Below are 26,809 nucleotides of genomic sequence, written 5' to 3' on the forward strand. Positions count from 1 at the left end.
AGTTGGGAACCTGTATGTGTATGAAACAGTTAATAACATAACTACCAAACTTAACAAAATGTAGAGTGTTGAGTCTGTGTGTCGGGGCACAAAGACGCATCAGGTTTTGGTGCACAGAGATAACAGTAGGTAAGAGGAGGCACAACGGGCTGACGGGCCTGAAACACATTCCACACAGAAGTTTGTCAAATCAGCCCGAAGCACTGATCAAGAGTGTGTGTTGACCTTTGCTCTGGTTATTTACTATTCGCCCTGAATGGGTACACTCCCACTCACCCACACACACACACACACACACACACACACACACACACACACACACCACACACACACACACACACACACACACACACACCAACCACACAGATGGCCCTTGTGCCACAGACCTCCCCTCACCCCTGCACTCTGGCCCACCACTGCTTCTATAATTAATGGATCAACGCTGCTCAGGGACTCTGGCAGGAAATCAAGGAAGTGTGCATTCATAAATATTTACAGAAACCACCATGAAAATTTCACATGTAAAAAAAACACAACATCTCAATGTGCTTACTCTAAACACACCATGCTGTACAGGCAGGAAGGAGCACTGTATCAAAATTAAAACATCCCCCTCTCTGAGTGTGTGTGTGCTATTACTGATCAGGCTCAGCATCCTCACACCAATTAGTTAAGCTGAGACTAAAAAAAGGAAATCAAGTTATAATATTCCTTAAATACTGATCATGTACAAAAATTGTCTTTGCCTGTGCTTCAGTCAACAGCTTATGACACGAATGTAGTAACAAATATTCCTGTTTTATGGATCTGTTGTATTACAATATGAATAGACTAATAATATTGGCATCATCCTGTTGTCTCAATATCTAATATCTCACATTTATTATTAGGCGACTGAACCGTGTTTCTTTTCCTTCAGCAGATGAAAAGTTAGATCATGTTTGATTCAAACATAGTGGAATCGTTGTACTCACAGAGAAACCTGCCCAGAAAGGGCACGAGTGTCGGACTCTGGGTGATGTGGTGAGAGCCAGAGCCGCGAAGCTGACTGCCAGGATGAGACTCCCCAGGACCATCTGAGAGACTCCCAGAGCCAGCATGATCCTCGTCCGGGTCCGGTACTCCCTTAGTCGGGACAGGCTGCGGGACAGCGACGCCGGGCTCAGGGACCCCGGGCCGCCGATGCCGCCGATGCCGCTGCTGCCTCCGCCGCCACGGGGCAGCGCGTTCACCGGCATTGTCACTGGAGGATACGACTAACTGGGTGAACGACAAACAACAGCAGCAGCAGCAGCAGAGGAGACAATAACATCCAACAAGAAGCTGAATCGTTGTGTTTCAGCCTGCTGGTGCGCTGGTAAACGCTGTAACTCGTGCTCAGTGTCCGATGTGGATGATCTCCATCAATTAAGATGCTCGGAGTCGCTCCAATTAGAGAAGCTCTGCGGCGGATGGGAGGAGAAAGGTGAGAAAAGAGCGGACTGGACGAGGCACCAGATGTTTACCATAACACACACAAAGTATTAATATTTTCAAGGTGAAATAGACCAAGCAAAACGCTGCAGGTTTATCACGGGGACACCTCCGGCAAAGAGCCCGTTCCTCAAAAGTCAAAACGCAAAATGGCAAAAAGCAAAAACGCATCATCCTGCTGTCAAGCAGCCTTGCACCATTGTCATGCTGTCATGCTCGCCTCTGCGGGCTCTCCAACAACTCAAAGCCAGAGATGCAGCCTGGATAAGACGCGTGAATCAGAGACGAGCCCTTACTCTTTCAAGATAGAGCAGAGGAGAAAAAAAAAAAACCGTCTTAATAGTTGAAATTCTGCTGAATTTTACCAGTTTTTTTTGTGTGTCTGAATATCCGCAGCGCTTCTCCTGTGTGAGGCACAAGCCGCGGTTTTTCACAGACGACAGCAAATCTAACAGCCAGGACAGGAGATGCACACTGCGCATTGGAGATGTGCCACTCTGCGCGTGTACATGGCGGCGAGCTACACGGAGTCTGTTTTACTACGACTGTGAAGGAGGAGGGGGGAAGGTGGGCTCTCTACTATCAGGCAACATCCGAAAAACCTGCGCGTGATTTGTCACCGCTGCTGGGGATGTGGTGGAGGCTTGAAAAGACATATCTGATCTCCTGGTGAGGGTCATCCTAAACATATAGCCGACCAAGACACGAGGTTTATTTATTTTTTTTTTTAAGGGGAAAAGTGCACAATGTGGATGTTTTGTGTTGCATGAAAACGCCACAGTCCGAGTGTTCTTCAGCATTTCCTCCTTGCCGTCAGGATTTCTTGAAAATTAGACAAATTAAAACTGTTTTAATTTGAAGTTCAGGTGACTTTACCTTTCATAAAACAACGTGACAGTAGATTAACCTCAGCTCCAGCCTCAGCACTGCATTGTCATTGAACACTGGCTCTGTGTGATGTGCCCTTCGTCGTGCAGGCTGTGGCTGACGGTCCAGGCAGGTAGCAGGCCAGTGAATGCAACACATCTAGTGAGGATTGTGCTCCAAGGAATGAGGCTGGCTGCACATTATTACATAATTAGTCATAATTAGAAAATGCCCCGACAGCTTTGGTTTTTACATCAGTGGTTCCAAACCTTTTTAGCTTGTGACCCATTAAAAGAGTCACAGTGAGAACAAATCACCAGCTTACATCCTGCATAGCTCCTTTTCACTGTGCAAATGTTCCAACTTCACTACTTTTTGCCCTCAAAAAGGCAGTAACTGTAGTTTTATAGTATGAAAACACACATTTTGAGTAGGCTACTTATGTAACAGCAAAACGTTTAAGTTATTGTAACTAAACAGAATAATTAAAACCTCCAAAATGCTACTTCTTTTGCTCCTCGCTTATCAAGTGTTATCGTTTCCCCGTCGTATCCTGAGGCATTAAAATCACAGTTGAAGGACTTTTATGTTTCTGACCTTGTGTGGCAGATTCATTCAGAGCTCACCTGCGCCACCTAGCTGTGAAACCTGAGCCATGCTGCTGTGATTGGCCATTAACGGAATGACACTCACAAGTGGAGCTAAATCACACAGCCATGTAACTGATCAGTTAAACGACAGACTTCACTGGCTTCACAAGCTCATCAATGAATGAGGATTAGATGTTTTTTCCGTGTTGTGGGACAGTAAAACTGATTATCATTGGGTTTTGTTTTGTTACACAGACAAAACAAGCAATTTGAAAATTGTTCTGACAAATCCTGATCCTGCATCTTCACTATTTTGTGACATTTTATAGATTAAACAATTAATCAATTTAGAGATTAACTGATAATGAAAAGAATCTTTCATTGCAGCCCAACAAAATTTATGTTTATCACCACAGCGCCTAAAAGATCAATGAAATCACAGTTCACTTTGTGCTTTAAAAAAAACAACTTCCTTCAAGACACACACTCTTTACTTTAAAAATGACTTTATTTATTAATACAGTGGTATACTTAAAATTGTGTTGCAGAGGAGAAAAAAAGTCAGCCACACGTGAAGAGCTAATATCCAATTAAAGCCGTGTTATATCTAAAAATAAAATGGTACTGGTGTGCCATACATAATATATTGTCTATTAGTACAAAAATACATTTAAGGGCACACAATACAGCATCCAGTATCACAAATCAGTGAGGGGAACACTTTGAGAGAGCACACCCTTTTAAAAGAACATGTTTTAAATGTATTTTAGGCCAAGTACTTTCCTGATCCTTAAATAGCCATAAAAAGAGCTTTTTGTGACCGTAACATAGTGTGAATATATTGGTAGAAAAGGTGTGATGTATTATTGTTAGGTTATAAGTTCCAAGGCTCGAGGGTATATCCAGAATACAAAGATAACCACGTTCACTTTCTTCCACTTTTTAAAACATGTTTTCTCTAAGTTTTATACAAAAAAGAAAGACATACAAAAAGTTCATTTACAAACAAAAGAAACAAGGCAATATGCTAGCTTTATTTACAGCCACTTCTTTTCTGTTTTCTTGTTTTTGTTTTTTGTTGTTTTTTTTATTTTTTATTTAAGTAATGCATAGCAGATAAAAGAAGAGCATACCTTTGTTATCCTTTATCAACTGTTATTGTGAGCTAAACCCAAGTTCATTTATACAGTGGGTTCACAAAAAATGAAATGGCAAAACAAATGACATTATACCATAATTTATCATAACTTATTTTTTTTTCTTAATGAAAAGTGAATAATCTGCAGATAAGGCATCACTGCTTATTTGTGTGAGAGTGCAGGAGAGTGCACAGACAGAAAAAGATAGAAAGAGAAGAAAGAGGAAAAAGAGAGAGAGAGAGAGAGAGAGCGAGAGAGAGAGAGAGAGAAAGAGAGAGAGAGCGATAGAAATAGATGTGAGGAAGGAACTGAGGAGGCTACTGGACCTGAGCAAAGAACATGCATAGATCTCCCTCAGGCTGGAAGGAGAGACGTGGTAATCCGTAAGAAAGTAAGCTACAAGATATTACTGTAGGAAAAGGAAGAGTAAAGGAAGGGGTGAGGAAGGAAGAACGTCTCTAAAAGTGTGCTTCTTGGGTTCATATCCAGCTTTTGCTCCTTCTACAGATACTTGCAAATGTCACCATCTCTGGTTTTATCTCACATCTGTCTCAAACCTTCATTAAAGTTCCCTCAATGTGGAAAAAATAGGTGGAGATACATATTTGCTTTCAGTCACCTGAACTGAAAAATAACAAGATGTTGACTGAATCCATGAGTAAAATTTTAGTAAATCTTCACTATACTACTATATATACTGTATGCATATATAGCATAAATATTTTTGAAGCATGTACGCTGCCTCAAAAGCCATCCATCCATCTATATTCATGTAGAAATTACATTAAACATTGCCTTACAGTATATATAATGTCAATCCTCAGTGGCATGGGGCATGCATCAATGGTTTCATTTCACATCAAAACTTCAAATTGGGAAAAAGAGTTTAAAGAACAGCTTGTAATGATCATCAGTGTCTCGCCTTCATCCATGGGTGCAGTAAACAGCACTGACTGGATCTTCTTCATACTCCATAATGTGGTGTGTGTCAGTATGTTTGGAGTGCATGTATCTGTATGTGTGAGTGTGTGTGTGGGTGTGTGTGTGTGTGCCTGTGTACGTGTGTCCATCCTCTTCATTTTATCCACCATGGTTCCACATTCAGTAACATCACACCTGCTGGCCCATCCTTAAAAGTGGTCAATGAGCACAGAAACACAGTTGGCTCCCACCAGGTAGTTGGGGTCCCCGGGGAGAGACTTGTTCTGCCAGCTTTTTGGGTCACCTGAGGAGAGACGGGAGATGGAGGAGGGGGTCAGTGAGTAATAACATCCGCTTTTGATGGAAAATTCAAGCTGTGATGCATTTTATAAGCATTTCTCACTTGACCACAAAATCTATTGTACAACAAAGTCATAAACTACTTTTAAAACAGCATTGACTGCAGAACTCGATTATATCTATTGTCTACAAGCCATGTTAAGTGATATTGCGAGCTTTTGGCTTATGTCCAAGCACGGCAGCAAAATATAATAGTAAAAGCAATTTCTTTTTTTTTATTGAACGTCCCCAGTCTCTTGTTGACTGCAAATTAGGCCTCAGTGACTGTGAGGTCTCAGTGTAATTGCAATTATAAACATACAGGTCTGTGCCAAGATGAAAGTTCCAGTAATCAATCAGAGTAAGCACAGCCAGTTTGGCAGAGGTCCATCGATACACTAGACAGACGGACTGTACATGTGACAGTATAAATAGAGCCTCCACATTGAGATGGACTGCCGATCTTTCCACTGTTAATCTTGCGGTTGAGTTTGGGTGATATGGAGGAGATAAATGTAACAGTAATCAGAAGACCATCTTCTGTTGAGGTATGCTAAGCAAAAGGAAGAGGGAGAAAGCCACACACACAGACGCAATCCTTAATTTGAAGTTCTAGAGATCAACGTTTTGTCACACTGCCTTCACCATTTGCATGGTAGCTCACTGCCAGTGGTGTGTGAAGAGCTAGTAATAAAGCACTATATAAACGTAGTCCAACACCAAAGCCCATGTGAAGTTCTCAAGTGTGTTGAACTAAGAGGGAGCCTAAACCTGTTTGCTGCCTTGTGTAGCAGAGAAATGTTAAACGGACTATCTTTCGTTTCCTGTTTGGACCAATCACAAAACAACTAGTTGGGTTTATACTTGAGCTTGGCGCTGATGTCGACTCTAGGTAAAACCAAAACAACCTTTGCCAGCCAGACAGCCAGTCATCCTTTGGATTCTTTCCTTAAAGGCGCCTTAAGACTGTGCAGCAAATCTTGGTCTCAACCTTTCACTCTGTCAGACTGTCAGATTGTGTGATGAATGCGCAGTGGATCGTAGCGCTACAGTGTAAATATAAAAAAGAAAAAGCACAGGGGCACAGGCGTATCATCAGCTCATGTCAACCATCTGTGCCACATCTGTGTCAGCTCTGCAAGGTTTTCTTCTCTGCCACACAACTTGTTTTTTTTTGTCACCTCCATTGTGTGTGTGTCTTTTTTCTCTGAACTTTACTCAGTATTCTGTGTCATTTCATGTCCACTCTGATTGTTTGGTTTGTAGGTGTGCGTTGTAACAACAGTCACACTGTGAGAATTTGATCTGAATTTTGCCACAAGCTGCTCTTTGGTTATCAAAGCTCTACATCGGCCTTCAGTGGACGTGCAATCAAGGACAACCATTTTGGAGGGATGACTGCAGATTTTACCACTGTTTTCTCACAACTGTCAACTTACGTATATTAGGGACTGACTGTATCCAGGACACCAATAAAGAGCCACGTCCAACCCGTCTTGGTACACATGATAAACAGAATAGATACAACTCTATCCTAAAGAAAACAGTCTGCCCAAACGATGATCTTTAGAACTTCAAATAAAAAAATTGCATCTGAGTTTTGAGTATGTGGACTTTCTCTGATTTCTGCCTGCAAGCCAGCATCTTAAAGTTTTGGGCAGCACATAATATAAACATTTACGTTTATATTCAGTACTTCTCATCCTAAAGCTTTTGTTCATTCTTGAGCTGCAACTCACTTTTTTTGTCATTATCAATTTATCTGACAATTATCTTCTTGATTCGTTGTTTTGTCTATAAAATGTAATACTAATAGGGAAACATCCCTATTATAATTTCCCAGAGGCAAAGGTGACGTATTCATATTCCTCGTTTTTGCCTGAAAAATAACTGAAACAATGAATCAACTATCAAAATAGTTGCTGATGAATCATCTGTCAATCAACTAATCAATTAATCAGCTAATCATTTTGGTTCTAGTGTATCCTCAAGACCTTACAAACATGTCAAATGCAATTCCTTCCTCAAGGTTATTTGACCAAAAATTTGTAGCACGAGGTCCACTTCCTGGAAGTCACATCTTGTGACCTTCATCAGCAGATAGTTTGTTCAGTGAGTTTTCTACATCTGCTGGTAAAGGCCACCAGAAGTGTCTGAAAGCTCCAGAATAATTCCAGTAAATGGCCCTTTTAATGAGGATGTTGTAAAAGTACTGCGTCCATGGTGATGTCTGCTGGTACAGTGATAGGTTCGTTGGTACGTTACTACTACCACCAGATAATAAGTGAAATAGTGAGAAACTGTTGGCAAGGTGCACTGCATCGTCTGCATATTCATTACAAAATGCTCCATTACTCGTGGTTAAAAACTCAGACGGGTACCTTTAAAAGTATGACTTTCAGACAAATAAGATACTGTATAATTTGATATATTAAAGCACTGTGGTTTATATCAAGGAATGTTTAAGATTGAATTAGTTTCATGCGGTTTTCAAATCAAACCCTGTTCTACATTAACCAGAAGTCAGTTTTTTACAGAGCTGTAAGTTAAAACAATGATCCACAGAATAACATAAACACAGAAGAGAAGCAGTAGTAAGATGCGAGAGTTGTATAGGAGGACAAAGGAGAAGCAGGGAATCCAAGTGAAAAGAAAACCACAGAAAGAGACAGGAGGAGGCCAGAGAGTGGCCTTGCTTTACAATAAGAGGATTACGACGCAGCCTGATAATCCTCCCACAATTCAGCAGGACAATGGAGTGAGTGGACATGTCATTCAGCCCTCCAACTCTCATCCTTAAAATGAGGCTAATTAACAGCTAATTAACAGCTAATTCTGACCACTGCCAAAATTACCACTGTTTTTGAAGACGGGGCATGAGAAGTATTAAGAAAGGGGTAAGGTGAAACTAGTTACTTTCTTCAGATTTGCTCTGTTCTTCTTTTTCTGTCTTTGCAGAAGTTCAACTTCTATATGAGCCCAGGGTCTTTCTCAAATGTTAGTTTGTTTGCTCAGTCACCTTATTGATTAAATGATGCCCTACTGAAAGTAGTTTGTCTTGGTTTTGATTTCCATTAACATGATTTGTGCATCATTCTCTCTTCATCTCATTTCTGTCCTGAACACACTGCTGATCAATTTCAATGCTTAAGATAAATATGGATTTCACACAGTGCTTTACTTCTTCATTAGGTGGTTAATTGTTTGCAGTTACTACTGCATCTATTATGTCAAGTCTCAAAAACAGACCAAACAGGACAAAAAAGGTGGGAAAATTATATGTGTAGTCGTCTAAATTACAATTTGCTGATGGAAGAGTTACAGTTCTTCTAAGACATTTGCTCGAATGCTTATGTGCTGTAGCCAATGAGAGCTGTAAATGGTTTATATATATTTGCATACATCTTTCCCTGATCCAATTTAACAACCAGACTCATTTTTGCAAACAAACTGAGGTTGTCTGAAAAACCAATTAACAAGGAAACCTGTTTTCATACACCTGAAAGGTACCTTGAAATAAGAAAAAATGCTGGGATGAAGGAAGCTAAATTTAGATAGCTATATTTCAACATGGTAACAAGATGCCTTTGTGGAACTTTTCACTTTTTTGACAGGCATTATTGGTTATGACAGTGTCCCAATTTCCAGAGGATCTGTAAAAGCTGTTCTTCAGGTCAGGATTTGGGTGGCTATGTGAGAAAATCGCTCTTAGCAGAATAGCATGCAGTATAATTCTACCTGATGAAATTAAATGATTATACAGCCAAGCATCTGGTGCATGCATGTTAAATGAAATAAGAAAAACGTGTTAAGGTGACTCAGAGGTGAAAACCAAGAGAGAAATACTGCAATTTCAGCATGTAAATTAATAAATACCACATAAAGAAAACCAGTGATGCAGTAAATGAGAGATTGTGTGGGTGAGTTAACTAGTACAAATGATGAAAATGATTCAACCCAAAGCCATAAATATGAAAAACATAGATTTTCCCCCTAGATTGGCTCTCAGGTATTGTGAGAATTCATTATTCATTATATCTTTTTGTTATTTTGTTTAAAAAATTTAGAGTAAGTGATATCTGAGTAAGAGGAGAACCAAAACTAGGGGTAAAATCTCATTAAACAGTGACCCATAAACCCTCAAATTGTCACACAGCCAGCCCAAACGACCCCGGAAGAACAGAGAGAGCACAGCATACCCGACGAGGAGTCGGAGGATTTTAGAGCAAAAGACCAACCATCAGGGGTCATTGACGCACAGTGAGGTAAGCGTAGCTCCACAGGCTTCAAAAACTTGAGGCCATGAGGTCCACACATCACCAGAGGGCTGAGCAGAGTCTCTCCTGTAAACACAAACACAGAGCATGGTTATAAACTCAGGATGATAACAATTATATACACAAGCACATCTTGAATGCACTTCGTCTCAACAGTTCTCGTCGGCTTGTGGTTTTGTATCACTGGGAATCTGTTAGTCAGAAATGAGGTTTTGATCCCTTGTGTGCCCATCTTGAACACAACACTGACATATCATCACCTTTTAAGTTGATATGAGGAACTTGTTAGCAAACAGTGGCGTATTTACACATCAAGCAGTTACAGAGGAACATTCTCATTCATTTTGAGCCGTGTTTCTGGTCATCTGGCAAATATACGTCCAACATTCACTCTCTTTTAGCTGTTTTTGGTCTCTACAAACTCATGAGGGGAATATCTGGCTCTTAAGCTGCAAAGTGCCTCACTTTGTTACTCAGCTGTTCACTCATTGTGTCTGTCTGCTGTTAAGTGCTGAGCAGATAGTGTGGAGTGGGTTTTTGGAGATGAAAATATCTGAAAATGACACTATGAGAGCGATGAGAGCGAGGCAAAAGAGTAAATTTACAGACTGGAGAGCTAAACATTGAGCTGAGACCTTGAAGCTCAGTAAAACTGAGGGTAGCTGAAGATTCAGGTGATAATTCGATGTAGGTTCATCACTCTGAACAATCCTTTTCACATTGTCGCATTGATTTTCCATTATCATTTGATAAAATTGTTTGTTTGTTCAAAAATATTGATTATAGATACTTATAATCTTAAAAATCGACAGCGACATCAGTAATTGGTGAATGAGTCTATATAGTAGTGGAGTCAGCAGTGGAGCAGTATAGTCATTATAACGTCAGTCGGCACAATCCTACTTTAGATCTTTAGACTAACTACTTTAGACTTCTTCATCCCTCCATCTCTGATAAGTTACCTTTCTCCTTGTCGAGTGGTGGCAGGATGCTGTTGTCTCGGCAGACCTTGAAGTAGATCTCCTGCTCCACCCCGTCAGGTATGGCACCCTGTGGGATTATTATGCTGACACCTGTCTCAATGGAGCTCAGGACGCCACCGTTACAGTTGAAGATACCTCGGGCCGTTGCAACCACAGTGTGGCCCTCATCTTCATCATCATCATCATCCAGGGCAGTGGGGCTGGGAGACAGATAACTTTACTGTCACACTTTTATATTCAACCTAACACTCCTAACACTTTCAATTTAGTCAGTAGTCAGACGGAGGTTGTTACCTCACAGGGATGGCCTTGGGAACAGCGTTGATGTTGTTGTGCTGGTATTTGGAACGGTGGTCCATAGTGCGCGTGAAGGTGTCCAGACCACTGTCATGGTCTGCGTTCTGGGGCTGTGGAGGTACCTGAGGCTTCACTGGGCTGGAGCTCCGGCCCTGCTCCAAACACAAGGGTCAAGAGTTATCTACAGTACTGTGACAACATCAATCTGCTCGCAACATAGCTGGTTTTCTTTTTCGGGAGTTGACTTTTTTTAAAAATGCAACCAAATGTTTTCATACACATTTCTGGTTCAACTACAGAAAAAAACAGAATTTGTGGCATTGTTTAAATCTATTCTCATAATGTGTGTAAAAAGTAAAAAGCCTTTTTTTTTTTTTTATATAAAATATATTATTGCTGGGGATTTTATTCCATTTTATTTTTGTATTCTTAATTGTCTGGTTTTATCTATCATGTCATATGTGAAGCACATAGTAATTCTGTTTTGAAAAAAAAAGATTTATTTCTGTGAACGTTATTATTATTAGTGTTGATTACTGATAGTATTTCAGCATTTCCACTGTTTAATTCACACTGGCTGTTTTATTTATGCTTTTTTATCTGACCCTCTTTACTGTACTAAAACGATGCCTCAATCTGCTTACCTTTGGAGCAGTGTCAGGCTTGTCATTGGGCAGAAGGTTGTGGTTGAATTTGGGACTGTCGAACATGCGTGCAAAAGGCTTGGCAGAGGTGGTGTAGGGCTTGGGCGTGTAGCGGTTGTAGCTGGATGCTGGTGGAGCCCCGGTGCTAGTGACTGTTTTTGGAGGCTGCTCACTTGTGCCATTAACTGGAGACTTCTCAGGGAAACTCTTGTGAGGCAGGAAGTTGGTCTGGACAGTGTCCTCTCGGGCAGGAGGTTTGGCTGCAGAAGAGCCACAAGAGTCAGCCAAAGAGTTATGTAGTATGGATCTCTGAGTTTGTTTTCATTTGTATGAAATTATGTACAAGTCTCTTGGGAGACACTGCCTGCTGTGTATGTTTTTTTCCTTTAAAATGTTGAATAAAATTGAATAAGTTTTACCTTCAGGTGAGGGTTTGGGCAGTGTGGCTGGTGGCAGAGATGGTGTCACCTGGGGAACAGGTTCATATTTTTTCTCCACTGGACTTGGTTTCTCCACTGACTCTGTCCTGTATCACAAGACCAAAACCATCGATTTGAGATCCAAAGCAGATATGATCAAGACATAAATCCAAAAAACCATAAGGGGTGTTAAAGTTAGTGCAAAGGAAACCTTCGTCTATCTAATCTGAGAGGAAAAAGCCCAAGACGTTTCATGACAACATTTTAATCAGAGATGTTTGGAAATGTAGATGGGAGTGAGCATTACCTTGGGTAGTTGTGGGTTGTTTGTGCTTGTGGCTGGGGTTTGTTGGGGCCAGCTTGGAGTCGGTCAAAGTAAGACAGCTGTTTCCTGTAGTAGTCCTCGTCCTCATCAGGGTCGTAATGGTTGGAGCGCACAATATCATCAGCTACCTTGGACTGAGGCTTTTGCGGCTCTGGGGCTCTGGGTTGGTGCGACAAAAGAAAGTCAAGTAGGTAAAATGAAAGGCGGAGATGGTGAGAGCAGAGCACGAGGAGAATTTACAATGACAAACTGCCAAAATGAAGGTGGTTGAGTTTATTGGTCAATGATGTGAAAACTAAAGTGACTAATTACACACTTTTATTCTCATATTACTTAAATCAGGGTGAGTGAAAACAGTGCAAGCATCATAAGCCTGGGCTTACCTAAAGGTTTTCTCTTGATCCAAGTTGCTCAGAGAATTTGCTTTAGGGATTACTCCACCTGCTTTCAAAGGTAAATCTGCTGCCTGTAGGAGTAAAAGCAATAAACCTTATCGGTAAGATAAAAAATGATCAATGTTCACCTCTAATGTGCCAAGTTCACAAGAACTATAACTATAACTAAACTATAAATATCTACAAAGATAAACAGTTTACCCTGGTCCCAGATGAATCCCCTGCATCCCTGGCTCGGTCCATAGACACAGAGCGTTTGTTCTCAAACATCTTGACCCTCGTCAGGACTGACTGGGGCCGCATGGCAGGGTCATCCTCCTGTTGCTCGTCTCTGGCGGGTGCGGCTTTTGGAGCTTCCACAGGGGAAGTTGAGGGGGCCTCTGCTTTGGGAGGAGGTGTGGGGCTGGTTTCAGAGTTCACAGGAACGGGGTCGTACTGCTGAGGTTTGTAGCCTTTTTGTTGCAGTGATGGTCCCTGGTTATAGGCAGGCCGCTGGGCAGCAGGGTCTGGGGAGCGGGCAGCAGTGGGGTACGTACTCAAGTGAGAATCCTGGTCATAGTGCAGGTCAGGCCCTGGGGCAGGAGGAGGAGGATCATCGTAACGGACAGGCCCTGGACCTGTTGGTTTACCATAGCGAGGCCGCCCGTCAAATCCCTGCTGAGGTGGGGGCTCATCGTAGCGGAGAGGAGGGGTGTACTGGGATTCAGGGCCATCACTGTACGGCAAACGGGGATCGTAGCCCTGGGAGTTGGCAGTAGAGAGCGGCTGGTTGTAGGGGTTCCACTGTTGCTGGTCGTAGTGAGGCACACTGTTCTCATAGGGTGGGTTAGAGTCATAGTTACGGTACTTTGGTTCTGGGTAACCACCTCCACTGCTGACTCCACTGCTGCTGACATCATACCGACTGGGTGGGTGGTCGTAATCTCTGTATGGCTGCTGGTCAGGGTGATATCCCTGCTGAGGGTTGTAAGTCACAGGCTTCATGCTGTGGCCACCGATACGCCCTGTGTTGTCTGTGTTGTATGGATCCTTTTGAAACATCTACCGAACAAATAGACAACAAAGAATAAGGTTAACAACTGCACAGGATCCACTAACATACTGCATTGATATAAAATGTGATATAAACTGGACATACAAAAAGTCAGTTAAAGGATGCGAAAAGGAGAATATTAAAACAAGTCTGAGAAATTAATTTGAGAAGAGGAAAACGAGAAGGGAAAGACCTGAAATAGAGAAACTGAGAGGGAGGGGTTACTGGTCAGATAGTATATTAGATTAAACAGAAACTGCAGCACAGCCAAACACTCATTGCAGCTTAAAATATCACAATGTTCTGCAACCTCAAATTAAACACTGAAATTAAATAAAAAAAGAACAACAAAGTGGTTTAAAAGATACAACAAAACAATGGGTTCCATTTTTCTTAACTCCTTTGTCCCATCTGACAAAATATGAAAATCGACTATAGAAATGTAATGTAAACTAATTTTAGAGGGTTGATCAATAATTTGACTAATAATTTGTGGTTTCATCACACATTATGTGTACACCGCAGCATTCACAAGCGGAAATGTCACCCACTGTCTTGATGCAATTATAAAGGCAACTTAAACATCCACAATAATATTTAAAATTACAAGCACAAACCCATTGTATAAAAACATATTTAAATATTCATATTTAAGAAGTAACCATTAATTATCCATCCAAATCTAAAGAAAGTTTCTCTTTAGATGGTCTTTGTTACTTTGGAATAGCTGTTTTTCAAAATATAGATAAAATGGTTGGAAAATTATTGGCTACTTTTACAAGGAAACAATCCATTCAATCTGACTGATAAATACAGCACAAACAGATCTACTTCTAGTGGTTATCAGAGAATGAGGCAAACTTGTTGCAGCCATGCAGAGAGGATAAGCAACAGTGAGAGCTGCAGGATTTCCACTGCTCTTCTACATGTAGGCATAATAGCACAGCCATCACCTCCAAGCCCACTGTTGTTTACCAGTGTTTGCTCACACTCTGGCACGTGCACACACATACACACCCCCGCACGCACAATATGACCCCTCCCCACACATACACACACACACACACACACACATACACACACACATACACACACATCTCTGTCTCTTCTGGGCAGCACTGTGGTCAGCACACATGCAGGGCGGAAGGAGAGAGAGAGAGAGAAGCGTGGCAGCAGGAGGTAGGTAGGTAGACAGGAAGCAGCAGCAGCAGCAGCAGCACAGGCGGTCAGCCAGGTCAGACCGAGCTGAGCTGAGCTGGGCCGGGTCACGGAGCATCCAGAGACGGTCAGATGGATACCTTTGGTTCGGAACTGGCCAGTCCAGACTGTAGAGGTTCTGGTGTGACGCTCTGAGGGGCTAGCTGGGGGGAGGGCCTCCTAAGTGAGCCAGCCTCTGGGATGGGGCTTGGCTGGCTGTGGGGAGCTGCAGGAGCCTCGTCAGGGCTCAGACCCCCTACAGTTTTTACAGTAACGTCGACAGCAGGGGGCATTGTCTCAGCCAGGGGCTCAGGCTGCTGGGGGATGCTAGGGACGGCAGCGGCCTCTGCTTTCTGTGAAGTGGTTCAGAAATGTTTAATAACACGCGCTGACACACTACGGTGCAGTGCTAACAAGTGCTACTACCTTCATAGCCGCTCTACATCGGTCTGCTCCTACAAACAGCCAATAACCTGCCTCGACATTTAACAGTAGCTGTAGATCAACCAATGGCATGTGAGAGTTAGGAATTAGCAGCAGGACAAGTTTTCATTGTTAGAGAATACTGCTGTGATTTTAATTCTACGGTTACAATACAGTAATTTTTTCCCTTTTTAAGTTCATTAACACATCATGAGACGACAAATGTTTAGATTTGGGTATCACACGGCCAATCGGGTATTGATTAATACATTTCACAGTTACACTGGATTAACACGAGTATTGCCAACATGCACATAATACTTTCTGGTGTCATATCGTTACAGTCCCAATCACAGGTAAAACAAACGGAGGAAGTGCACATAGGTGAGTACTGATACAGACACTTGGACAAATATAAGTTTCTTTTCCCGGTGACATCAGCGACAGTCACACTGATAAGACAGCTTGTGTTAATACAGAGTACAAGAGTAACAGTAGAACTTATCAAGTTCTTCTCCTTTTCAAAAATAAAAAACACACGCTCACAAACATCAATCGACAAACATATAGAGGCAAATAGATTAAATAAATATTATATATATCGAATATATATATATATATATATATATGTATAATTTTATATTTATATATTGCAATAAATACCTGACCACAAAAGTTTTCACTTTCCCACTGATATTGTTTTGTAGATAGACAGAATAACTGTAAAAATAAAAAAGGTGCCTTCAATAGCGCCTCCAGAAAACCCTTCTAACGCACACCACGTCCTCCAGACAACAGGGGAGACGTACAGCTCTCAGAAACGCTACCTGCTGCGGCACTGGTGCCTTGAACCCAGCCGGGTCGATGCGGTTCAGGGGGTCCGGCTGCACTGTGTAGCCAGCGTAGCCAGGGGGCTCCTGGATGACAGGCGGGTCCTCACGAACAGGCTCAGAGGAGCGGGTGATGGCAGGCTCCGTGGGTGGGCCCACATCGTCATTCAGTGTTTCGTCCAGCTCCTGGTCGGTGTAGGCTCCGCCCTCTGTGTCTGTGTCCTCGTAGTCGGAGGTGTGGCGGCTGTCGGTGCTGTACATGGAATACTCACTACCTGGTGCCGACAAGTAGGACAGACGGTCGTCATGGATGTCCAGGTCGTCCTCAGCTGCCCCATCAGCCTGGGAGAAAGAGAATTAAGTGAGAGAGGGAGTAAGAAAAGTTAGTTCAGTTAAATTCCAGTTATCAGTTTCCCTTTGGGATTAATAAAGTACCCCATCTATCTGACTGTCTATTTATCTAGCTATCTATATTTTTGTTTGTGTTTGTGTGTGTGTTAGTCTCACCTTGCCCTCTGAAACCCACACCAGCTGGTTCTGCTGCTGCTGGATTATCTCTTTCAGTGCTCCAAACCAACCATCATTCATGCTGTTCAAGTTAATGGTTGCTGGATTCACAAAGAAGGAGGAGCAAAAGAGAGAAAAAAAAAAAAAAAAACATCTCTCCAATCAAATGAGTACTAACAATTATCATAGCATTTACAACATTTTCAGAACATCATGATTAAAAGTTCATCTTAACCCAGTGTGTGACTGAATGTAAACTGTGAGGAATACTTTCTAGGACCTCTCAAATATCTTTATCAGCAACAGATGCTCCTAAAGCATGGTCACACCTCATCCCCCGATAGGAAAAGTGCTTGCTGAGAAAGGGACCTGGGGGTGCTCTTGTGTGACGGTCAGTGCTGAACAAGCCTTTAAACAGAGTTTGACAGAACAGGGCCAGGCACAACAGGTGCAGTGTAGCCACAGCCTCGACACTGCACCACTCAATTGTCAACTGCCTGTGACATGTGTCCCCCTTCTCCCTCCCTGTAGATCACATATCTATTCCTCCCTCTCTCCCTTGCACTGGACTCACTAGTGAAGAGATGGTGGTTGTTCTTTCTTAATTTGAGGGCTCGATCATAGAGCTTCCTGGCGCTCTTCCTGGACTCAGGGCAGAGGCGGGTCCTCATGTTCTTGACACCCTGCTTGGTGTCTGGGTTGAGAAACACCACAATTGGATACCACTGAGCGTAGTTGAGACGGTCCACTGCATTAGGGGTGATGTCCAGCACTGCATGCTTGTCCTTCATACACAGAAAACAAATAAGACATAAACATAAAATATAAATGTGTTTATTGTCCATATATTGAGCATTTATTCTAATCTAATGACTATAAAAAACAGCACAATCTGGCACTAATGGTTTTTTCACTTATTGTGTGCAGCAGATCTTGAACACTTGAGGTTATTTTACCAATCTGGATTAGCTTCTCAAGTGAACAGGCCACAGTAAAATACACCACTTTGCTGCGCTTCAAGCACCTAATAGTGTTAAAGAATGAGGTACACCAGAGGGCAGCAGTGAGTTGTACACATTATTGTGTATCATTGCCATGTTTTCCTTTACATAACAAATCTGACAGAATATGTTTACATCGCTATTTTTTGCATTTTGTGTGATTTTATATCAATGTGTGTGTACATATAGATTCACTCACTCTGTCAATGATCTGTTTAATGGTGTGCAGGCGAATGATGCCGGAGCTTTTCTGGTCCGTTCCTGCATCCCTGGGTTCACTCTCTATGGAAGACAAATGGACAGAGTTACGGCCTCACATCAGCACGAGACACAAACAACAATAAGCACACGCTGTGCACCAATTAGACATCCTAGTAGCGTGCAGTTGTCGACTCCCATAAACAGAGCTGTTAAATACAGAATAATAATCTCCGTACAGGAGAAGACAAGTGTGCGTTCATGAAAACAGCTAGATAGTAAAGTCAAAATGAGAACAGCAGCCAATCCATGCAATAGTCATTAGGTAGTTTGGGTAGATTTAGGGAAATGAAATTCAGTGTATAATCAATGTGTGCGTGCAACTGCATGTAACAGTATAAATTATGGTGCAGAAAATGTGTTATGTGAAAAACACCGACATGAAATATGCACATACAAGAGCAGAAGGGTAATTTTGGTTTAATGAGAATACAGTGTCATTGAAGCCTCAGGGATTTAAGCAAGGATGTGTAGAGGGGGTTTTGATTTAAACAAAGATAAGCAATGGTTTCCTGCCTAGAAACACAAGGTTCAAATGAGGCCAGTCATCTCATCAGGATGTTCAGTATAGTAATGACTCCAACTGGGGCCAGGCTTAATTTGTAATATTCTAACAGGATCTATGATGGCAAACACTGGTTGTGGCTATCCAAAACATTAAGATGTTTCATAAAGAACAGATAAATACAGCCATGCATGCAGAGGTTCAAGCATATGCAGCAATGTTCAACAGTAAATGTTGTGATTCAGTACTGTCCTCGTTTTTCAGAATTTTAAAAGATCATTTTTGACAGTGATTGGGACATTGATCTGTCAGACTTTGACAATCATGGGCTTTATACTTCCATTACTGCATTATGAAAACTGGGATGGACAGACAAACACTGACAGCTTTGTACAAAATCTGACTTAAGTTGTGAATAGCATCACATTTAGTTGTAGTAGTAGTGCAAGTCCACTTTGAACTGCGGTCTGAACTTTGAAACATCGATTGATGAATTATAATCACATTTTATACCAATTAATTTTTAGTCCTGCACTTACTTGAACCCAATTCTGCTCTACATGCAGGGTTATACGCAGAGATTTTTTAACATATGAACACCCTACAAATATGATAAATGCTTTTTATTTTTTCGAGACATGTTAACTATTTCATCTTAGTTCATGATAACAATGTGTAAGGTCTTCTGGGTATTTTCAAAAATATAATGAATCTATCATGGTGCATTTTGATGGTGAGAAATATATGGATGAGTTTGACAACTCTAAACGCTCATACAGCAAATTGTATTACATAAAGCCTCAAAAAAGGGTCTGCTTTAACCATTGATGAGAGCCTCCAGTTAACTGGAATTAATGGCCATTTTGATGTGCTATCATGTGTTTCTGTGATGTATTTTATGGGCAAATTAGGGGGAAAAAGAAGGTTGAAAAATCCATAGAAATGTTCAAATAAAGTCAATATTCCCAGTCTATTTAGTAAATGCCATTATACAGTTTCTATACTTTGGCTTTTCCATTTAATTGTAAATAGGGTTTGTAAAACATTTAAAAGACCACTACACACATCTCAGTTTCCACTGCATATTAATCTGCACAGCTCAACATGCTGCTTTGCTGTTGTCATTCTATATGATGCAACCTACATTAAAGAGGGGAATACCACTGAGTTTAATTATAAAATAATTTTCGTGTGAAGTAAAGTATAGTTAACATTTATCAACCTTTACTTATCTCTTCTATAACTAGGGACAGGAGAAGACATCACACTGACACACTGTCCCAAAGTGCGTAGAGTAGCAATTCTATTAAATCCAAATCATGCAGCAGAGCAAAGTGTCTATTTATCAATGTTGACAACATCCCAAAGGGTTTTACATGCGCTAAGTGTAAACAGATTTCGTTCAATCATTAGTTGATATATCATTATTGAAAATGATTTAAAGTTAACTGTAATTTCAGGAGTAGACTTTCTTCCTACAAAAAATAAAAAACAAAAACAAAGTCTCTTTTTCCTTGTGTAAAGCACAACCTGTGTGTCAGTGTGATACTATGTTTCTTTAGTCTCAGGTCTGTGTTCAGCTGCTGTAACACTGGCTGTCATAGTTGAAATATACTGATAGGACTGTTACTGCCGATTGTGATGACAAATAGAAATTCTTGAATCAAGTGTTATTCCCCTGTAACCAGACAATGGATATCTTTTAAACATCTACTAAATAGGCAACTAGCCACCAGACACTACTTTATAGATTATCTGCCATTCACTGAATCAAATCAAACAAACAAAAGTTGATGCACTAAGTGACATACTTTCCCCTCCTTGTTGTTGCTGTGTTTCTGAAAAGAAAATACAGTTACACAAACATCACTGTAGTTGCGCAAATAAACATCAAGGAATGGAATCACTGTTTATGTGGGTGTGTACTGAATATGTGTGGTTGCGCTGGCATGTGTGTTTGTGCTGTTAAAGTAATTGAAATTCAAAACTGATTGTTGAAATAAAACAACCACACATTAAAGACGTTTGCAATATCATCAGGTGAGAGGAGGCAGATGAGGAAGGAGTGTGCAGCTCTGCTTGGAGTGTGGAAGAGTAAAAGATAAACAGTGAAAAGGGAAGAGAACCCTATAAATAAACAGAGGAAAACACAGACAGAGCCTGATTGGAGTAAATTGGAGTAAAGCAGAATGGCGTCTCTCTTTAAAAAGAAACTCAGTGGAAAAATATTTTTGAGCTTGGTTAGAATCTGGTAGATAATGATGATGATAATGATATTTGCTGGATTTTAAAGAGTTACATTTTATAGCATTTGACCAGCAGCCGTCTATTTCTATAGAAAAAGGTTGAAGATTTAAGGAAAAAAATACCAACTACATGGAAACAGCAGGGGATGTTGTATTTATAGAACTATCAGTCATATAAATTTACAGCTAACTACCAAATTTAAGTAGCTTTGTTTTTTTTATAGACTTTTGATAAATACAATAAAATACTGTTTGTCAATGCATTGTTGTGTCAATCCTTACAGCAGAATAGCACAGTTAAAAAGTAGAAAAGAAAGTCACAGGCAGTAGTGATGCTTAATGAATATCTATTTTCACTGGAAACAAGAGAGGCACTGACCCAACAGTGATTTCAGCATCTATTGGATACTAACCACTATTGTGAATATCTGATAAGTTAAGCAGCCGTCAGCTTTAGCGATGTATGATGCATTAATTAAGAGTCTGGTCACCTATCATCCAAGATGCGTAGGACACTACACAAAAGATGAAGGTTAGACCAGAGGAAGACGAGTACTGTATTACTTACTTGCTAGTTCAAAAACTTCCGGCTCCTCTCTGGCCAGTTTCTCTCTGGCCACGTCTGCTATTGGCCCAAAGATAACCACAGGCCTTAGGAACCCAGCTGCACAGCAACAAGAGCACATCATGGAGATGACCAAAGGATAGCATCATGTAACAGACAGTACTAAGAGTACACAGTACACAGTAACTGTTGATATGTAAAATGCATAAGTGCTGTTTCATTTAACTGCACTGCCAGAGAAACCATCAAGCACAGATAATCAGAGGAGGAGCAGAGTGAAGTCTATATAATATAACTGATAAACATGTAAGTATCTATGCTGTGTTCTTAAGTTTACATAACATTATGTCCTTTGTAAATGTACACAGCATAACTTAATACCCATGACCAGTGGTCAGTTAGCTCAACCACACAAGCATCAGGGACAACCTTGTATTTCTTTTAGCTATAAAGTTGAAATCTGTCCTCCACTTTGTAAATCATTGTTCTAATAATTAAAATAAGATATATGGGAGTCTTCGGTTGATTGCTATGACTCTGCACACTCACCTTCCCTCAGCACCACCCTTTCATAGGCAGGGAACTTGGTCTGAACTGGCTGGGCTGACAGGTCCTCCCTGCTCTTCCGCAAATTCCTCTTGGAACTTCGCAATCCTCTGAATCTCCAGAAGTCCGCTCTGTCGCCTCCTGGTGTTTTGGGGAGGGTGTACTGCACACTGGACAGCTGTTCAGCTCTGTACAAAGAAGAGAGGGAATAAGGACTTCAGTCACAACTGCAACCTCCGCCACTTTTAGCAAATTAATTTATTCAGCATTAAGTTACTACTGTTTGGACCAAAAAAAACCATGGTAATATATTGGTACTATAACTGTAACACCATTGAACAGTACTGAACTGTCAATCGTTGTCAAACTGATTATGGAGTATTTGCCATCACTAACTGAAAAAATGCTGATGATGCATTAGAAATTTTACATGGCTTAAAATAGCCATTCTATATTTAGGTTCACTGAAATGCTGTCTTGAGGGCTTCCACCATATAATTTATAGCTCAATATTCACATTATGAAGAGTTAAATTATTCTATAAGTCAGTATATTTTTCTGTGAACTAAAGGCTTATATCTTGGGAAATAACAGTTAGTATTTGATATTAGCAAAGCCATTACTTTAAATGTCAGTTATTTTCTCAAGATAATGCCACAGGTTATTGTGATAAACACATTCAAGAGATGCTCCAATATCATTGCAGTATACTACGGCCTTATCTATAAAATACTGACATACTTTACACCATTACAGATTTGCTAACCATGAATTTTTTGATAAATCTTCTGCAGTATCCATTTCCTAAAATGTATGTAATTAAATCACTGAAGATAGGCCAATACTTTTTTTTTTTTTTTTTTTTTACATAAACAGCGACTGGAAAACAACACACAGGGATAAGAGGTAAAGTGAGGGAGGCGAGAAGGGGAGAAGAATTAATTCCTAGTGGCTTTGAATAATAATGGCCTTCCTGTGATTTATGTTTTTAAACTTTTTTATTATTTTAAATATTTTTAAATATTACTGATGTCTGGCTGTAATTTCATGGTTTCATACTTTAAAAGAATATCAAGACAGAGAGGTTTAACTTGGCTGAGGAGCAGAGATATATTTCATAGGGCTTAATGTATGTGATAAAAATGCATGCTCTGTCTTTTCTATCAGCAGGACAGTGAGGAATTTATATAAACACTGCTGGAGCCTGTTAAAGGCTGTTGAGGAAGGCATAGACAAAATGGTGCTGTGGGCTAGATCATAATGTACAGTAAACTACATCTCATCAGTCAAAACCTCACACAAGAGATCCTTATTAACCATCTACCTGACACACGGGATGTGTTAAATATACCCAACTTTAAAAACACTTCTAGTACCCAAAAGACTATGACACAGAACTGAAGATTTTTCTTAAACAAAATTACGGAAAAACAATAATAAGCTTTAAAAACCATGATAAATGTGTAAAATACAGAGTAGATTAAACAAATGAGTAAATGGAAATGAACTGCACTCAAATCTTTCCTTTCTACTCAGAGATCAACCATTGCTTTAATACTCTGGCTCCACCTTTTCCCATTCATTAAGTGCCAGAACAAGCTGTACAGGTAATAAAGGTGTGACCTGAAACTTCTTTTACCTATTCTTGTTGGGGATGATGCCCCTTTCCACTTCCTGATGGTTCTTGCCAATGCGGATAGCGAGCCAGGAGCCTAGTTTGCCGTTGTAGAGAGTGTCTACTACACGGAACACCTCGCCCTTGTTAAAGCTCAGGCCATATGGTGACTCTTTTTCATATTCAAAATGTGTCCGGATGTAAAAGGAGTCCCCCACGTCTGATTCCACTATCCGCCGATACACTGAAGAAAAGGCAGAAGATAACAGAGAAGATTACAGGAACCCTTTAATGAGCTGGTTTTGATACCTGGTGTGTTTACGCTGCCATTACTCACCATCCTTTTTCTTCTGAGCCAGAATAGTAACTTCTTCTCCTCTTGGGAGATCCAGCAAAAACAGCACAGCCTCCTCTCGGATGATGTTAGCAAAGTCCACATTGTTCACCTACACATGCCGAACAGAAGAGGCAGCAGAGATTACTTTAGAGTGCAATTGAAGGACTAGTGAACTATCATAGCAAATTATAAACCTTTAATTGTATATAGTTTTTATAATCATTGTAGGCCGACTTGATCCTAATAAGTTTTAGTTTCGTTTAAATGCTTAAACTATGATGAAAGCTACTGGATTAAAGCATACCCTCCTTCTATTTTTCCAACTTTTAACAACTTTCTTTATTTTTTCTTCTCAAAAAAAACAAATAAAACACATCCTAGGCCCTATTTTTCATTAAGTTTCTCACAGACTAATAGAAACAGAGGAAAACTTGTTCCTCCACAGAAGCAGGGAGGTGTATTCCCCCTACAACTGAGCAGCCTCCTCCTCATCTCCTGCTGCTGTCCCAAACACAATAACTGCTGTTTATTGACTCTGCTTGAGGGGCAGCAGGGGAAGCAGAAACACATGGGCTGAGTCACTGAACCTCAGAGAGACACCTTTATTCTTCCCAGAAACAGGAGGGCTTGACGTCTTTGTCTCCACTAGCACACCATGACCAAAGGGAAACGGCCTAAAGATGGAAAACAGTGTCCTGGAAGTCTGTACGTGTTTGTACAGTAGGAAGATCACACACAGAAACAAAACGAGATCTACACTTTGGACCGGGGGGGGGTCATAGCATTGTATATTAATTAAAAGAAGGAGATAAGGTAAAGCATACCTTTGTTTATCAGATAACTACAGTTTGTAAATGTTAATGTCATGGGAAAAAATGTTCAGCTTGTGCTATTGCACAGTACAAGCTGAAGTACAGTCCTTCACAGTGACAGCAGGTGTAATCCTTGACTGTTCTATAAACATGTCACAATGAATCCAACACTGACATCAAGAGGGTTTCCATCATCCCATCAACAATGTTACTCTAGTATTTAGTTAAACAGACAGTCAACTGTTCCGAGGTCAGAGTGCAAGAACGACCTCTATTGTGTTTTCACATTGGAAACAAGGGGAGTTCTGACACAAGGCACAGCCTGGGAATGACTCACAGACTGATGGATACATTGTACTCTATTCCCAAGAACTTTTTACACAGAATTAAAACTATTGTGACCATGGGATCACATAGTTTCACCACTAATTATCTAAGTTAGTGTGGGCAGCTATGGCTTCTCTATTTTCACAATAACACCAGATGTTCTTCCCACTTTCATACATGTGACGTGGAAAAAAAAATAGCAATGAACTCTGACAGAAAACAATACCTTATAATAGTCTTACAAGCTACATAATAGTAGGACAGCACATTGCAATTACAAAGCATTGAAATGAGAAGATCTACTTCAGCCGCAGTCTGTGCATGTGAAGTAGACAAGCAAGTCAGAGAACACATTTACATATCCCGGCTAAGTGTCTTTTCTTTTTTTTTTTAAAGAAAAAGCTGGTATATTTGATATATGATGATGTAGCCTGAGGAGTTGTTTTTCTTGGAGCACATTGACTGTGCAATGAAAGAAGACCCTCAGTTGTAGGAGAGGACAGTTACAGAAGTTTATAAATAGTCCACTTCAGTTGTGAAAGAAAACCAACTGTTATCTACTTATTTCAGTTTTAGTCTGAATCAAAGCAGAGACAAATGGTCTTTCCTTTCTACCCACCGCAGCATTTGCAATACTCTCCCTCTGAAATATTTGCCATGTACATGTACACATCTAAAAACTGGTGAAGAATATAGAGTACATGACAAATCAGGTTTCTCTGGCAAAACACAGCTGAGTTAACTGGGATTCTCTTATTCCCTCAACACTATTTCATAAACCAAGTCCGGTCAAGTAACTGCAGAAGGCAAATAACAGTCGTGTTGCTTAAGTGATGGAGTGTAGCGTACCCTGAGAATCTGGTCTCCCTCCTCCAGCCCCTCCTTGGCTGCAGGACTGTCCTCCAAAACTCCTGCCACAAAAATTCCCACGTCGTTCCCGCCTGCTAACCGCAGACCGACACTCTCTCCCTTCTTGAACTTGACCAGCTTCATACTCGGCCTGCAGGGGAACGCAAGTAGACAGACAGAATTGAGCAAAAAGGTCAGCAAATCATGGGTTTAAAAACAGTCATTCTAAGAGACACAAAACACAGGCAACTATTCAAGCAAGCAGTGTGTGGTGTAACAATAAAGTCATAACAAAAGCTGACCAGAGTCTCTGACCTAATTTGAACTAAATACATGGAACTCCACGTATGGCAGGTAGGTTAATTTTGTAAGTGAATAATAAAGTTAATTCCTATTTTCAACATGAATAATATGTGCATTCAATACTGTGAGGTACTTTGGATGAGAGCGTCTAAGGCGTTTACCTGAGAATACTGTCATCATGAGCGGCACTGGGCACAGGAGCATCAGAGGGGCTGACAGGCAGGTCCACGTCAGGCTGACCGGGTTGTGCATAAACTGGCTTTGGTTCTGTCACAAGGATGTGTTGATAAGATACTACACCATAAACAACAGTCGAGCTTGTGTGTTTATAAGAGCCTTAAAAAGAAATGGAGTTTACTATAAAGGTGTATCTGACCCCTGACTCACTGTTTGACTCTTTGAAACTCACTTTTTAATAATTTATGTTAAGCTAACAGAGACAGCTCTACAGGGTACTTTACTGTACTACTGCCTATAGGAAGGAGAAGTATTAAATGTGGTAATAGCTGAGATGAATGTGAGGGTCTGCATTGGTGCCTAATAACAGTGAGTAGAGGGTTCTGTACCAGGCAGCGGAGGTAACTGTTTGTCATCTCTGGAGCTGGCCTGGTCGCTGGCCTGTGACAAGACCCCATCATCAGAGCTTTTGACTGGTGTGGACATGGCCCCTGGTTTGGATATGCGCTCCTCATCTCGACTTCGGTGGCTGGAATAAGCAAAATTTACACATAGTACTTCAGTACAAGTGGACCATCAATCTTATAAACACTGACAGCTTAAAGCTGA

At 40.8% G+C, this 26,809-nt stretch overlaps 2 protein-coding genes across 17 annotated transcripts in view; both read right to left on the reverse strand.

Moving 5' to 3' along the window:
- fam189a1 (family with sequence similarity 189 member A1) overlaps positions 1–2,344 on the reverse strand; it is an 85,312-nt gene extending 82,968 nt beyond the window's left edge. Inside the window, exon 1 of one of the 2 annotated variants that reach the window (XM_056381715.1) lies at positions 975–2,344. In XM_056381715.1, the coding sequence (XP_056237690.1) occupies positions 975–1,238 (264 nt within the window). In that variant the 5' untranslated portion in view covers positions 1,239–2,344. The remainder of the gene's footprint in view (positions 1–974) is intronic. The other variant, XM_056381724.1, reaches the window with a different exon arrangement.
- Positions 2,345–3,419: 1,075 nt separating this feature from the next.
- Positions 3,420–26,809, reverse strand: part of tjp1a (tight junction protein 1a) — a 118,893-nt gene continuing 95,503 nt past the window's right edge. For 6 of the 15 annotated variants that reach the window (XM_056381649.1, XM_056381596.1, XM_056381589.1 and 3 more), the window contains 22 exons: positions 26,590–26,729; positions 26,185–26,290; positions 25,721–25,871; positions 23,733–23,841; positions 23,420–23,639; positions 21,784–21,968; positions 21,238–21,333; positions 20,235–20,261; positions 17,860–17,942; positions 17,234–17,444; positions 16,660–16,760; positions 16,150–16,494; positions 15,001–15,252; positions 12,871–13,710; positions 12,658–12,740; positions 12,257–12,433; positions 11,950–12,056; positions 11,531–11,790; positions 10,884–11,038; positions 10,569–10,789; positions 9,529–9,672; positions 3,420–5,294 (listed from right to left, as the gene is read on the reverse strand). In XM_056381649.1, coding sequence (XP_056237624.1) covers positions 5,200–5,294; positions 9,529–9,672; positions 10,569–10,789; positions 10,884–11,038; positions 11,531–11,790; positions 11,950–12,056; positions 12,257–12,433; positions 12,658–12,740; positions 12,871–13,710; positions 15,001–15,252; positions 16,150–16,494; positions 16,660–16,760; positions 17,234–17,444; positions 17,860–17,942; positions 20,235–20,261; positions 21,238–21,333; positions 21,784–21,968; positions 23,420–23,639; positions 23,733–23,841; positions 25,721–25,871; positions 26,185–26,290; positions 26,590–26,729 — 4,108 coding nt within the window. In that variant the 3' untranslated portion in view covers positions 3,420–5,199. The remainder of the gene's footprint in view (positions 5,295–9,528; positions 9,673–10,568; positions 10,790–10,883; positions 11,039–11,530; positions 11,791–11,949; positions 12,057–12,256; positions 12,434–12,657; positions 12,741–12,870; positions 13,711–15,000; positions 15,253–16,149; positions 16,495–16,659; positions 16,761–17,233; positions 17,445–17,859; positions 17,943–20,234; positions 20,262–21,237; positions 21,334–21,783; positions 21,969–23,419; positions 23,640–23,732; positions 23,842–25,720; positions 25,872–26,184; positions 26,291–26,589; positions 26,730–26,809) is intronic. The other 9 variants (XM_056381614.1, XM_056381605.1, XM_056381633.1 and 6 more) reach the window with 8 other exon arrangements.

This window comes from Seriola aureovittata, chromosome 1 (assembly GCF_021018895.1).
Source record: "Seriola aureovittata isolate HTS-2021-v1 ecotype China chromosome 1, ASM2101889v1, whole genome shotgun sequence".
NCBI classification, from domain to species: domain Eukaryota; kingdom Metazoa; phylum Chordata; class Actinopteri; order Carangiformes; family Carangidae; genus Seriola; species Seriola aureovittata.